The 16,342-nt window shown below is 36.5% G+C and overlaps 1 protein-coding gene across 1 annotated transcript; it reads left to right on the forward strand.

Annotated features, from left to right (window-relative positions):
• The first annotated feature begins 54 nt into the window (after nucleotides 1-54).
• Nucleotides 55-14,510, forward strand: ADK (adenosine kinase). Its single transcript, XM_086578346.1, has 5 exons — nucleotides 55-282; nucleotides 4,397-4,537; nucleotides 5,533-5,805; nucleotides 5,955-6,134; nucleotides 13,406-14,510. Exons 1-4 carry the CDS (start codon nucleotides 55-57, stop codon nucleotides 6,096-6,098), a joined length of 786 nt encoding a protein of 261 aa, XP_086434472.1. The 3' UTR covers nucleotides 6,099-6,134; nucleotides 13,406-14,510.
• Nucleotides 14,511-16,342: the final 1,832 nt, after the last annotated feature.

Raw genomic sequence — 16,342 nt, forward strand, 5'->3', positions numbered from 1 at the left:
CGCCACGCCAACTTCCCACTTTACCCCTTCCTCAAAATCCCCTCTTCTTCTTCTATGGCGGGGTTACACCGCCTATTAAGAGCCAAAGCCTCCTTCCCTTCCTTCTCTTCTTTAGCTACTGTATCTCCCAAACAAAATGTTCACTGGGTTTTCTTGGGGTGTCCTGGTGTAGGTAAAGGTACCTACGCAGGTCGCTTATCAACTCTCCTGGGCGTACCTCATATAGCTACAGGTGATCTTGTTCGTCAAGAACTATCCTCCTCTGGACCTCTCTCCCAACAGGTTTGTTTCTTTCATTCCTCTCAAGTGTATAGTATCATACATAATGTTTAACTATACCACATGTAAACTAGCGCTTCCTAGACTATACTTTAAACAGGTTGGATTTTGGTCAAATATGGCTAAAGTAATAATGGATCTTCACTTGTAGCTCCAATGTAAGATTGTCATTCTAAGTGGCAGTGGTTCACCAACGGAGGCTTCTGAAGTCAAATAGTTTAATAGTGGTGATGAAGAATTCTTATAAATTGGTTGACAAGGCTGTCTATAAAAGGCGGTGTAATATATTTAAAATGATGGACCTGAAATGGCCATCCTACAGTTAGCATCTGTGAGACAAATGATCCTGATCTAAACTGCTTTTCTCATTTTCTGTTGTATGAAGCGGTCTCGGATCTGAAACAAACATGTGGGCAACCTCTATTGTGAGCCTGGGGCTAGGACCTGGATAGGTTAGCAAAGTTTATGGGCTGTTATGTTGCCCGACTTCCATGTAAGTACTTTGGCTATCAAACGGAGCAAAATACACAAGCAAGGAAGTGTGGCAGATGGTTATTTAGATATTCCATTTTCAAAACCAAGGATCAGTGCAACAACCTCCATAGGACTCAAAAAAATTGAAAAATTGGAAATGAGGTATATTGAAAAGGAAGTTGCTCTCAAAAGCTAGTGGGCCTACTTTAATAAGTTCCATTGTCAAATGTTTCTATCTAGTATATGTTTGTCCTGACAACACCAATATGTGTGACTAATTGGTTGGAGAGGATAAATAGATTTCCTATGGGAGTTACTCAATGAAAAAGTAGCGTGAGATAAGATTTGTATGCCTGTTAAAAACGGGCTGTATCCCATATGGGTGCTTGGGTTTTCTGCATCTGAAGGAGATTAACCAAGATCTCCTTTGTAAATGGCTGGGTAGACTTGTAATGGAGGAGAACTTATTTTGGAAAGAACTCATGTTGTCCATTTTCGGAACATCAAATAGCAGTTACTGGTGAAAAGAAGTTGAGCAACCTTATATGTATAACATGTGGAAAGAGATTCTCTCTACTTTGTCCTCTTTCCTTAGTTACGTGCAAAGTGGACAAGGGCATTAAAACAAGCTTTTGGTACTGTGTATAGTGTGTTGAATGTATTCTGATTTGTGACTATCCATGGAATAAGATTCTAGAAAAGAGGGAAAATGTGGAGCACATTAGCTCGGAGCTCAAGCTGAAGCGTGGAAGCTCTTCATCTGAAAAGGTGTGAATGATTGTGAGTTTGATGATATTGCTTCTCCTATTGAAAGATTTTTTCAGTTTCAAATTGAGTAAGGGGAAGAAAGATGGAGCTGGGTTACTTTAGGAAAGAAAGTAAGAAACAGTTCATTGTTACTAAAATCTTTCTCTAATTTCAAGAGTGTTTTGTCTAATCACTTCAGGTGGGACCGTGGGAGACAAAGGTGTCGAGTGGCCTATTGGTTAAGACTTGGGAGGTTGGCCCAGTGTCTTGGAGTCGAATCCCACCTTCAGCAGGGATAGGGGCCTTTAAAGGGTTTAGGGGATTAAAATCATAACTGTATAGAAAAAAGATCCCTTTCTACAATATTCGTATAGAAGTGGATAGTCCAACCATAGCACATCCTATGTCAGTCCACCTCGGTGCTAGATGTCTGTGGGCAAAGCAGGTTTAAACAACTCTAGCTATGAACAATGTGACTCTTCTTAGTGAGGCTGGAAACATAAATTCTGTCTTCGATCTTTACTGTTGGCTTCGCATCATAGCCTCTTATTTCTAAATTCTAACAGCCTGTTTTAGAGAAGATTATTATGACATTAGCACATTTATTTGGTCTTTGATATCAAACTCAAGTGAAAGAAGGAACCGCAGATCAGAGAGTTCATTTTCAGCTAAGAGAAAGTGACTACATCAGTATATGACTATATGCAAGAGGTCTTGTTGTGTACTCTTTCTTGCGCAAGTTGCCTTGAGTTGTAGTTTAGGACCTCCTTATTTGGGATAGAGAAGATTATTATGACTGTAGCACATTTATTTGGTCTTGGGTATCAAACTCAAGTGAAGGAAGGAACTGCATATCGCAGAGTTCATTTTCAGCTGGGAGAAAGTGACTACATCGGTATATGCAAGAGCTCTTGTTGTGTACTCCTTCTTTTGCAAGTTGCTTTGAGTTGTAGTTTAGGACCTCCTTATTTGCTTCCCAAATGCCTATGGTGGGTTCTGAACTACAAAGAGCTGTTGGGTTTAATACATTTCTTCCACAAGCAATTAGTGTTAGGCAAGCTTGGCTAAACCTATAGGACACGAGGGGAGAGCGCCAGCTGGTGCAGCGTTCCATCTTATATGTATAGCTTATTCAATAGTTAAAATTGTTAAAAATAACCTAAGTTACATTGACCCGACACGTGTGTCCATATCCGACACGGATACGGAGTGTCTGACACGGCGAAATATCAAAAACTAAGGTATATCACACACAATATGTGTCCGTGTGTGTCCGATACGGACACGTGGATATGTATCGGGCCCACATTATTTTTGAAATATGGTGTGTCCATGTAGCATAGAAAATAACAAACTAGGTTAAAAATATTACATGGACACACCATATTTTAAAATAATCTACGTCGGACACGTGTCTGTGTCGGACATATATCTGACACATATGATATACCCCTATTTTTTATATTTCACTGTGTCAGACTCTTCGCATCCATGTCGGATACGGACACACCTATCCGTGTCAATGTAACATAGGGTTATAGACTTGTAGAGCTTACGTCCACCTCTAATCTTTTTAAACCTCTACAAGAAAGAGAGTTGCAACTAAGTTCCACAATGTGTAATTGAAATCTCATTTTGCAGTTCTTAATTAAAAGGTTGAAACATCACAAAATTAAACTGAAATGGACATTTTGGCTTTAAATTCATTCAATTTTTTCTAGATGGAGATACAGAGGAGGTCTTTAATGTAAAGAGATGATGCAACTATATTCAAGACATATAATGAATTTCTTAAGTGTCGTGTGTGATTGGTTGACCATGTCTGCTAAACTTGTTTGTCGTGTTTTCCCTTCTCGGTTGCGCATAAAACTTGAGGGAGTGTTTGGTGAGTTTTGCTTAACTTGTTTGTGGTTTTCTCCTTTTTAGTTTCTCTTCTTTTATTTGTCTCTTGGGAAATCTGGTGAAAGATGCAGAAGGAACTATGCTGGTGGAGGAAAGTCCTTTTTATTTTAACTAGCACCGATGGGGGTGGGAAGTAGTTTCCAAGGTTCTGGATCGGAAATCATACTCCTTAGTCCTTGCGTATATCATGAGAACCAACAAAGTTAAGCTTATAAGTCCTCAGTTTTTTAGGCCAATAATCCCAACTCGTCCAAGATTCCAAGTACTGAGTAATCATTTTCTTTTCTCCGTGCAAGTGTCAACATATTAAAAAAGTGACAAAAAAGTAAAAGTATGGTACAAAGAGTGTACGCCTAATGATCCATTACACCCTGCAAGGCCTAAGCTGGTCTTTGGGTACGTAGTTCTTTAATCTTAAATAAACCATGTGGGGATCCTCCACTGAATGATGAGGTGTAAACATTACTTCTGTACATCATTGTAAATAAACCATATAGGGACTATCGATCTTAAATTTTGTGTAACTGTAAAACTTATTTGTTCCCATGTATAGATATCCTGGAGAGGATAAATATTGTGAAAAATACTGTGATCTGAATGAGTATGTCCAAGATAAAATCAATGTGGTGCTTATAAGAAAAAGATAGTGTACCAGTGCCACACTTTCTTGATTTACTACATTTTGAGAGAATCTTTCAACTCTCATCCAATAATTATCATGATTTGGATGAGAACGTCCAACATAAAATGAACGCGGTGAAGGTATATGATAAAAAAGATAGTGCCGATTTGGTTAGCTGTCTTGGTCTGGCGAGAGTTAACTGTGGGTTATTGCCTTGCTTCCAGTGAACTTAATTTGAGAAGTTTCTTGGTTATTTCCTTCCAAAACATTCGCAACAATTTTTTTATTTATATTTTAGTGCAAACTGGTGCATTATTTTCCTTGGTTTTTAACTCTTTATAGTAATAATTATGTTTTCGATTTCTTTTGCAGCTTGCGCAGATCGTAAACCAAGGGAAATTGTTATCAGATGAAATTATTTTTAGCTTGTTGTCTAAGCGACTTGAAGCTGGAGAAGGAAAGCGTCAACCGGGATTTATCCTTGATGGTTTTCCACGAACAATTAGACAAGCAGTAAGCACTTTTGCTAGGGTAGCCTTGTTGAGATTACTTTGCCTTGGCTTCTAGCCAAACTAGGTTTAATGCGAAATAGCAGAGCAATTAATGGATGAGACATGTATAGGAGGATGAGAACTTACTCACGGAAGCAAGAAGTAAGGTTAACACCAATCAATTCAGGAAGGAATTCTAGAATTGAAAGAATTGGAATAAATCCCTAGAAATATCACTTTTGATCTAAGTTCCATTGACACGGATGCACGTATCGGTGTCCGGGGGCACAGCGAGCTATATGAAGTAGGACACGGGGACACAACTAATTACCAAGAAAACTGTTACTATTTTTTAGTTATACAACTCACTCTTGGGCTTAAGACCTTACATAGCATCTCCTTACCAATAAATAACTATGAAAGTGGCATATCTTGGAATTGATATATTATTTTCTTAGTGTTTAATTTAGGATATAAAAGAAACCCTAGTTTGAAATCTTATGCACAGCATGTCCGTGTGTCCAACACGGATAATAATAAGAACATGAAGTTAAAGGACTTTCAACCCTTAGCTGGATGTATCTGAAAGCTTACTAAAGGCTGGTTTATGTTTATGATTGGCTGTTGCTGCATCATATCTGGAAGAAGATATATGTTGTTTATATAATAATGATAATATCCAAGATTAAGCAGAAATCACAGATATAGAAAGAATTTGGATGCCATTATCTGACATTGCCAGCTAATTGGACCTTGTGGATAGTTGAGTTTGGTCCTATTTTGTCAGGGGTAAGGTGCTAGGCTTCCCTACATGGAAGTCCGTTGTCTCTACTTTTTCCTTTGCAGCTACTTTGACAACATATTCTCGTTCACATAAAATGTCATAATTTTAGTATGGGGCCATTAGCATGCCAGTGAACCATGCTGAAATTCTGAGTTCAATTGTTATTTTGTAAATTTAATTTTAATATCTTCTCTTTGGCAATCTTATCTTGCATTTGTGGCATGCTTTTTTAGGAGATTTTGGAGGAAGTGACAGATGTTGATTTGGCAATCAACCTCAAGCTCCGGGAGGATGTAATAATTGAGAAATGTCTGGGAAGAAGAATGTGCAGGCAGTGTGGAGGGAACTTTAATATCGCCTCAATTGACATCAAGGGTGAGAATGGAAGTCGGGGAATGTACATGGCTCCACTTCTTCCACCTCCAAGTTGTGAATCAAAGCTCATAACTCGATCAGACGACACAGAAGAAGTTGTGAAAGAACGACTTCGTATATACAATGAGACGGTATTGTCCTGTGCCGTTCAGTAGACATTGTTGTTCTTTTTATCTTGTTAGTTTTTCTCTATCCTCTCTAGTTTTATTTAAAACGTGTCAAAAAGCATGCTTTTCTTTAAGGGAATCGATTGAATCCTCATATTACTTTGCATCTGCAGAGCCAACCTGTGGAAGAGTTCTATCGCAGGAGGGGAAAGTTGCTAGAGTTTGATCTACCAGGGGGGATTCCAGAATCTTGGCCAAAACTGCTGCAAGCTCTAAATCTTGACGATCGTGACACAAAGCAGTCTGCATCGGCATGAGTTACTTTATTACCATAGTGGGTTTCCTGGTACCTGGTAAGTCCAAGTCATTCTTTGCACGTATATGTCTGCATGCTTAATTGCATGGATCTTAGAAGTGGAAAAAAAATAAAAAACATATCCTTCTGAATAATTGGTTACTCAACCATGATGATATTTTGGTGTTGTATATACTGCAATTGAAATTGTTTAATCAAATCTAAAAGGCTACATCTATTATTGTTTTGATTTAGCCTTGGTATTAAGCTTTAAATTGTTGGGAGAAATCTCAAGCTTTTATTTTAGTAAATTCATTTTATTGTTAATGGAAAAGAAGTTTTGAAGAGAAAAGAGAGAAAAAGAGGATACGGCCATAGTTGGTTTTGGCCTTGTATTAGAGTTTTTTTATATAAGAAAATATCAGGGTTTTACATAATAGAAATCTTCTCAAAAAATCGGGTTTGGGGGCCTAGCACATAAAGCACTTTGAAAGAGTCCAAGAAAAGCCAAAAAGAAGCCCAATGAAGTCCAAGCCAACCTTGAGAAGCCTGGTCAAACTCGGGTCATACCCCAGTCAAAGCTAGTCAGAAGCCAAAAAAATGTGCACGAATCTTCAAAAAATCGTATCTTTTGAACCATAGTTTGTTTTGGAAGTGTGATATATCAAAACAATTAGGGCGACGAGCTCTACACAATGGTATAAGGCTTGGGGTGCAACTTAGTGGAAATTTCTAGCCGAGTTCCTGAACAAGTCGAACCATTACGGAAAATAAGGCCAACAGGTCAAACCATTACGGTAATATGACATCCAAATTAGGGTTTTTCCCAAAAGAATCTTTTTGATATGAGGATCAAGGAAAAATATCGTCCATAGTCTCCAAGAAATGAAGTTGGCCTTATTTGTTACATATGTACGCTCCCCTTCTAATCTAAAAGTAGGGTAGTAAAATTCTGTTGTAATCATCAAATCTTTTGGATCATTTAGGTGTAGTTTATTTTAAGTTGGTTCGTTGTCATTTACATTCATGTTTTTTAATTCAATGTCTTTCATTCTTGCTTTAATTTCTAGTCCAATGATCATTGACTGGTTCCTCCCTAATAGGGAATAGAATTAAGCCCTTGTGAGGACTTACTTGGTTAATTTGCTTGATTTGCATAGTGTTCATTCGTATTCTAATATAGAGATAGAAAGTAGAAAGAAAATACGCAAGGAATTTCTACTTCAATATATTCAATAGTGATAGAACTTTTAAAAATTGCACATGCCTAATTTCATTAAATACAGAGAGAAATTCAAAATTGGGGATTTATCAAAAAGTTTTATTTAGACATTTGTCATATAGTAATTAGTGTTTGAAATCTTGAATGAATCTTTTGAAAATGTTTTCAATTAGGTATAATAACAAAGCAATCTCGGGTGGTGGAGTTCTATTATCCATTACCTTATCGTGTAAATTGCTATTGTTTTAGTGAATAGTTCCAATCACCGTATTTTACTCTTTCGTCCTCTCTTCTTTTTGGTTTGGTTTGTTTGAGTCTTCCTGTTACGAAGGAGAGTTTGATATCCCTTTTTCTAACTACTATATTGGTTAAATGGAGAGTAAGGCTCTTGACCAAAGTATCTAGAGTGTTTTGTGCATTTTAGATATCATCACTTGTTCTTTTTGCATTCAACTTTTTATAACTTGAATACCGTCGAATGCAAAGAAAACACGTGATATTATATCTTAAATGTATCTAGACACTTTAGTCAACAACCTTCTTAATTTAACCGATTTAGCCTATGTTACATAGACACGCCATAGTTTGAGTGTCCACATGTCCGTGTCAGACGCATATCGGGACACATATTGTATGTGGTTTGCCTTAGTTTTTTATATTTCTCCATGTCAGACACTTTGTATCCATGTCGGATACGGACACACCTATCCGTGTCAATGTAACTTAGGATTTAGCAATTAGAGAAAGGGATATCAAGCTCTAGGACTTAACAAACCAAATTTCAAATTAGTCTTTGGATTTGCTTTTTTTGTTTTTTTTATTTTCTACTACTAATGCAAACAACGATATTGTACTAAGAATGATAAGGTAATGGAGAGTCGAACTCCACCACTTGAGATTTCTTCATTAGTAAGCTAGTTTAAATCGTTTTGCGAAAGACTAATTCAACCATTCATTACTTTATTATGCAAGAACTTTTTTTTTGGATAAATCCCTTAATTTCAAATGTATAGCAACATATCAAATGAAATTAGGCATGTAGAAATCCTACAATTTCTATCCCCATATAGAAGTAGCAATTCTCTAGTCTTTTTCTACCTTCTATCCCTATATTAGTATACAGAAAAGACAATTGAAGAAAAATGAACTAACTACTGAACTCCTCAAATGAGGTTTATACTACTCCCCATTAGAAAGGAACTAGAGTACTAGACTATGATCAGTGTTGACTAGAATTTAAAGTGAAAATGAAAGACGTTGAATTGAAATGACAAGAATTAAACTAGGTATTAAAGACAAGGATGTAAATGACAAATTGAAAATACTTAAACTATAATACAACTAAATGACCCAAAAGATTGGATGATTACAATGGAAATTCTCCACCCTATTATTATAGGGTCTCCACCCTATTATTATAGGGTATAGGGGGAGTGTACAAATGATAGAAAGAAACCCAAGTACATTTGTTAGGGACCAAGAATACATTTCTTAGAGACCATGGAAAGTCTATGGAAGCTTTCATCTCTATCTTTCTTTACCTCTTTCTGTGTAGAAGCTTATCCTCAAGTCTAAAAGATTCTCTCAAAAGAAACCCAAATTTGGACGTGTCATAATGCGTGTTTGTTTCTAGAGTCCAAAAAGTAGTGGCACGACCTGTCCAGAAATTCGGCCACATGATTCGACTCAATCACATCCATGCCTTACATCATCACACAAAGCTTTTCGCGCTGATCGTTTTCATAGGTCACACGTCCAAAACGGAGCTACAATTCAAAAGTTACATATTTTTGAGGTTCCATGTCTTTTTTTCTAGTTTTTTTTACTAGTTGACCCGTGTTCCCATATTGACCAGGCTTCTCAAGGTTGACTTGGATTTCATTGGCCTTTTCTTGGACTCTTACAAAGGGTTGTAACTCCAACTCTTGGCTTTCACGTTTTTCATGCTAAAATGTCGATTTTGTCAAATTAGTGCAATGTGAGTACTTAAATATACAAAAGCAAGAAAATAGTGTTTACTCATGATATTTAGTAACATTCTTGGACTGGATAATACAATATTATTTCTTTATTACTCCAATTTTGGCCGCTTATCAACTACCCCAAGGAGAACTTTGCTTATCCCAAGCAAAAAGTCGAGTAAAGAAAACCAAAATTAAAGTCCAAACAAATTTTCATTTCTGGTTCATTGTTTCATTCTTGGATATCATACCACCCCCAAGGCCCCAAACAACACTTTGCTTGTCCTCAAGCAAATGTGCGAAAAAAGAAACGTAAATGGTCAAAAAATTTATAAGTTAATATCGTTTTGCGGAGTGCGGTTGCATTTATACAGTATGAAACGACGTCTTAAACGACTAGGAATTCCCTAGTGGATGAGTTGTAGCCTCGTGAGTGTTTTCCAAAGAAAGTATCCACAGTAAAATTTCACGACCCTGGGGGAAGTTTCCCACCCATCTATTGTCTCAGCTTAGGATAACACAAAATTCCAAAAGTACATACTCGAACAACTAAATAAATTTGGTTTTTTCCCTGTTTATTCTAAAATATCTTTCTATCTCTATTGGCTAGATGAAGTCCTACACTCTGTCGTATGAAGTGAAAAATTAAAGGGAACATAACAAACGAAGCATTAAACCATGAATCTCAGAGTACATTCAAGACTTGCAAGATGCAAGTAACTTCACTTCTACTGCTCTTTGGAATGACTCTTAACTGAGGTTCTCACTTGTTTGTGACTGAACTCTGAGGATAGGGTCTCTTGGTGTAGCCCCAAACAACACCTTTAGTAGCAGTTGAAGTATTGTCTCTATTAGTCTATCGTCACCCGTAGTGATGAAATAGACTAATAACAATCAACAAAGCATTTTCTAACTATGAGAGAAACAAAATACCAAGAGATCAGTGTCCAGAAAATACCAAAAAATAAAGGTTTGGTCGAGATAACAAAAGAAGAACCATTTTGAAGGGCTTTGGAAAAAAAGTACAACAATACCAAAATTCTGGGATAACGAAACTACGCAAGCTAAACCTTGAAACGCAACGCTGACTGATCAGCAAATCCCTCGAACGACATCTATGGCTTCATAAAAAATGAAACTTAAGATTTTTTCTAAACTCAAATCAAACTGACACATTCAGGAAAGAAAGGGGCAGAAAAACAAGAAGAGGAAGGATTGGTTATTAACTTGGAGCTTTGATAATTTATTTTGTTGTATTCTATTTTATTCTGCTGTCTTCTATTCTATTTATTTATGATATTGTATAGGTTTTCTTACAGTTCTCAAGCTGGGAAAAACTTATTTTCTTATGTTTCCCATGTCCCTTCTTATAATTACATATTTTTTATGTCGTTAGTATTTGTGGCATTGTACCGAAGCATTTTTGGTGCAGAGGACCACACGAAGTGCCATATAAATTTCTTTGGTAACCTTAATAATCTCTCTCTCACTGCCCATGCTTTCTGTTCTTCAGATTTCACATTCTTTTCATCTCTTTAAGCCACCCTTACTTCTAACTTTTCTCCTTGTTTATGTTACTCACTTGAACATCACACTTGATCATCTCTTCAGACCTTATCCACATATCTTTGGTTGAGTAAGAATCTAGAAGTGATGGAGTGATTGCGAACTTTATTCACGAAGTTAGATCTAACCTCATTAAACATTGTATCCTTACACTTGAAGTTTTTTTTTGGCCGACTCTCTCCCCTTGGTACAAAGCAAAATATTGCTGATCGAACAGTGATTTCCCGAAAATCTCTTTGAACTCCAAAGTACGCCAAATCTACAGAATATATGTAGTTTGAAGGAGTAAAGTTTTTGTTGGGTTTATGCTTGGCGTATGACTTGTTTTGAGAAAATACTTAAGATGAGAAGTCAACTAGTTTAACAAGCTTAAGGTAAGTTTGACTTCTGCTCACGAGCCGGTGAATGCCTACTGGCTGTATCGTCCCCAGAACCTACAGATTTAGGGGAATGTGAGAATGTACTAATGTAGCTAACCAATAAATGAAGCTAACCATCTGAAGGAACGAGTCCAAGTTGCAGACCTCACCATAGTACTGATTGATTTAGGTTGTAAGGTAGTTGGAAGAAAAAGAAAAATAGAGGAAAGGGATATAGAGGAAGTACCTTTAGCAGCAACAAACAAGTTCTCGTGTAGCAGTTTGTTTCAGAAATGTGATACATTTAGCTTGACAATGTATACTTCAACTATTAAGAATGGGATCGCAGTATGTCCTGGAGATATGTTGGAGGAAAGTGACATGGTGTGGAGTGATTATATCATTGGCTTTTTCATTGAACGGGGGATGGTGTAAACAGTACTAAAAGAAAATCTTCAGACACTTTGGAAGCTCAAGTGGGGCTATGAAATAGTGATTGATACTGAATTCTTTTACTTCAACGTCTTCAAGTTTCAAAACAAGGAAGACAAACAAACTATACTTTAGATGGGTCCGGTGTTTGTAGCGTGAATCTTTGTTGCCCAGCCGTGGAGTAGCGAGGCAGAAAAGCAGAGGGAAATCTAGAGAGTATAGATTTGGGTCAAGTTGTGTGGGGTTCCTAAAAAACTCTGGACTGAGAAGAGGCTTATTAACTATACCTGTAGTTTTGTTGGGAATCCAGTCTTCCTAAATGATGCCACTGCCAAGAAAGGAACGGTTAGAGTTCCCAAATATGGTATTCTAGTATCATGTTTGCCTAAGCTTCATGATGATTTCAGTATTGATATTGGAGAGACAGAGAGAATCCAGTTGCCATCAGTACAGAGTATCCTGGACTCCTATATGCGATTTGTTTGGGCATACTGAAAAAAGGTGGAAAGATGGTAGAGACAAAGCGAGCTTGGAGGCCGAAGAACCAAAAATCACCTCCCTACTACAGAACGGAAGGTGATCGCAGAGGGTTGGGTTGCTAGGGCAAACAACCTCGGTCTGAAATAGTCAAAGGTGGAGCAGTAAGAGGTCAAAGCACAGTGCAATCTGTTGTTCAAAGGTTGGTTAGCACTCCTAACAAAAGAAATGGGAAGAAATGTCTCTAGGAAGTCAGGTAATGCATGCGGCAGATCAAACCCAAGCTGAGAATGACAATCAGTTTGTTCAATGCTCTCTTTCAGGAAAACCATCTTCAGCTGCTAGATAACGAAGTTGAAAAGGGCAGCTCAAATCTATTATTTGAAAAGTTAAACCAAGAGAATGGTTCATAAAACTCCTCCACTGTTAAATACATGGAGAGTGGAGAACAATGTAATGCAACTGCTGCAGTAGGAGCAACCAAGACACTATGCAACTTAACTAGAAGTTGTTGTCCAACGTGCCTCCTCCAGCTCAATTGAGGTGGCATAAAGAGAAGTACAGAAGCCAAGGACAAGCAAAAAAAATCTAAAAAATTCGAGAGCATCTCCTGGAGAATTGACCTAAGCATTTCTATGTAAAAAAAGGTTTTGTCCCTAAAGAACAACAGTAAGATTAGACACCCTGACAGGTGGTATATAAAGGCGGGGTCCTGATGTCATTTTGGTCAAACTTATGGCTGTCTTGTATGTGATTGCTTCTTCTTCCATGACTAAGAGATGGCACAGAAGCACCTTAGGGAGGAACATTCTTACTCTGTGAGATAACTCTCGAAATATACTTGTTGTTTGAGTTGCCTTAGTAGGTTGTCTTGAGAGCATCTCATGCAAGGATGTGGCGTATAGATAGTGTAGAATGTTAAACCTCTCTCTGAAGGTCAAAACGTTTTGGGTGCAAGGACCCTGGCAAACTTTTCAGTAAAAACTAGTTTCACAAGCTAAATTTGCTGGTTCACAAAATGAAGCTTCAATTCAAAGAATTGCAGGTGTTCTGTCTGAAGTGAATTTGTATAAGCGTTGTCTTTATTGTATAAAGTGAAAAAAAAAAAAAAAAAAAAAAGCTCAAAAACAGAACCGTTGAGGATACTGGAGTCCCTTCATTTTTGGTCCCATTTAATAAACTGTTATAGCACCTTTATACTTTTCTGTCAAATGGTTTCCCTAAGTTTTATATCAAGAGAAGAATGAACTGATATCACCCAAATTCTTTACTTATTCTATCCGGTACATGGGACTTGAATTTCATTTTTAAGGTGAAGGAGAAAATAAACAGTTGGAGGAGGTTCTCAAGATCAAGTACAGAGCTTGTAACCACTCACCACGATAAGTCAATGAATGCTGTAAGATTCTTCACTAGGTTCTGAAACTGAATAAGTGAATATTATCCGGGTCAAGAATGCAATCCTATATATGCGATGAATTTATAAGTTTGACAGCATTACCACTTTGTAATTCTTCATATTTTATGCCGGTTCTATTCTTGGCTGAGGCGATGCGGCAATTCATTCCAAGCCTCGACAACTTTTACTAGACATATAGGCCCCTTCGGCATTGCTGTGCTCCGAAGTGTTTTTTCCTTCGATTCCATAGCTATAACTTGTGTAAATTGCACTCCAAATAAGGGAGTAAGAAAAGCTGCATTATACATTTTTCTACCCACTTGTTGGACTACAATTTACAATGGTCTAAGGCAACTATGCACCCAAGGTTAAATCAAGAGAATGATAAAAGAGTGCAAACTGGAAATCAAGTGAAAAAGCACCTTAGAGTTACAACAGTTCCAAATGGAGCATAAAGTTCGATAAAGTTGGAATGAAAAAGGTATTGCGCACATTTTCAAGTAGCCAAAATAGCTCAAACTTAATCTAAATTTCATAGTAAAGATCTTTACTGAAAAAGAAAAACTAACTACTAATTAAATTGATAGTGACGAAAATAAAAACACCCTGTGAAAGATTATTCCATTTGTCGAAGGCAAAAGTAACCAATTGATTCAGGTTGGGCTCTCTTTCTCGGCTTTCATTTGAAGAAGGCCTTGGCTAGGCCATGCGAAATTCCTTGGTGACTAGGACTTCAGGAAAAGGCCCGACTTCTTAGTAAATAAATAAATAGTAAATTAGGAATTCGATCCTAGATTTTTTTTTTTTTTTTTCGATTTTGTTTGAGCCAATTGTTTCATAGACCTCATACAAACAAAAATCACATGGAAAACGTACCATCTTACTCCATTAAGATGAATGAAGAGCCAGATATTTCAAGCAATGAAAAAGATGATGAAGAAAGCCCGAGAGGAAACCAAGTAAACTCATTGCCTTCATTTAAACCAAAAAAACTGAAAACAGAAAATAGGATATCCTCAATCCAACACAAATTACACAACGCCACGGCTTAAGTACTTTTCATGTCTAAACCGAACCTATTGACAAGGGCGGTTACCTAATTCAACAGGTCGGCAGGGTTCACTTTCTTTCACCAAATGGCGAGGACATGCCCTACAAATCTTTTTCATGCACCTAATCATATGAGGGTGTTTGGCAGGACAACGTACCTAGTTCGGCAACTGACTCACGTACTAACTGTATATTACGTACGTGTTATTACATACGCTTTGCCTAATTCAACAGAGCCCGAGAGTCCTGCCCTAATTAGTAACTCCCCTACTTAGTAACTCCACGTCTTAGTTTGAAGTTTCAATGAAATAAAATAAAAAAGAATTCAAATTGGATTTGGAATGGTATTCTAGAAAACACTCCTACCTCTTTAAGTTATTTTTTGTTTTTTAGGTTTTAGAAATGAGTTTGGGCTGACTGGGCTAGATCATATGGACCAAAGAACGTTTATTTGTATTCTCCGGATGCTATTATCTATGTTTTAATATAAACTAGCTTGTAGGCCTGTGCATATGCACCGGCTATTTCGCTATCCCGTTTTAATTTTATAATAAATTATTTTAAATTAAGTTTTAAATAAGTTTTAAAAACCCGTTTTTTCAATTGGGAGAGAGATAATAAATTGTTTTAAATTAAATTTTAATTAAGTTTTAAAAACCTGTTTTTTCAATTGGGAGAGAGATTCAGTTTTAATAGGAGAATAATTTTTGTTTTAATTAGATACGCTAGATTTTTCTTCAATTTTCAATAGGGGAGAAATTTCCATTTTAATAGGAGAAAAATTCCCCCTTTAATTAGAAGTGCTAGAATTTATTTTAATAGGAGAAGAATTCCTATTAAAACAAACTGTTCTGCAGACGCTCTAGCTTCACATGCTGCTCAAGTAAAAAACTTCCACGTCTTAGGGCATTCAAATGTACAGTTCTCATCTGGGCCTATTGGAGACTTGTCTTTCCTTCCACCATTTTCGTCGGTATGGTGGCATCATGCTCCAATGGTTGTAAATAGGCATGTTTTCTATGATGTTCTGGGCATATGTAAATATCGTTTGGTTTAATAAAAGTTTTAGTTAAAAAAAAAAAAAAAAATTCCTTTTTCAAATATGAGAGAAATTTCCATTTTTAATAGGAGATGACGTGGATTTTTAATATTAAGATATAGATATAGATCGCTTAATTTTCAATAGGAGAGGAATTCTCATTTTAATAGGAGAAAGATTCCCGCTTTAATTAAAAGTGTTAGAATTTGTTTTAATAAGAGAAGAATTCTTGTTATAATAGGAGAAAAATTATCGTTTTAATAGGAGATGACGTGGAATTTTAATAGAAACATTTATATTTTTTTTAGAAAATTGGGACTACCATTTTAGTCGCTAACCCGTTTTAATTTTCTAACAAATTGTTTTAAAACCCCATTTTTTCAATTGGAAGAGAGATTATGTTTTAATAGGAGAATGATTCCCGTTTTAATTAGATACGCTAGATTTTCGTTTAATTTTCAATATGGGAGAAATTCTCATTTTAATAGGAGAAAGATTCCCGCTTTAATTAAAAGTGTTAGAATTTGTTTTAATAGGAGAAAAATTCTCGTTATAATAGGAGACAAAATTGTCGTTTTAATAGGAGATGACGTGAAATTTTAATAGAGCTCGAAAAATACCCCTTTTGAGAGCTTTAATATTAAGACTTGAAAGTAGGCCCGTGCATGCACACCAACTATTTTGAAAACATGTTCAACAATCATAACTATATACATATAGAAATTTTCTAACAAATCGTGATTCCCGTTTTAGTCGCTAAC

Source organism: Coptis chinensis, chromosome 8, assembly GCF_015680905.1.
Source record: "Coptis chinensis isolate HL-2020 chromosome 8, ASM1568090v1, whole genome shotgun sequence".
In the NCBI taxonomy this organism is placed as follows: Eukaryota; Viridiplantae; Streptophyta; class Magnoliopsida; order Ranunculales; family Ranunculaceae; genus Coptis; species Coptis chinensis.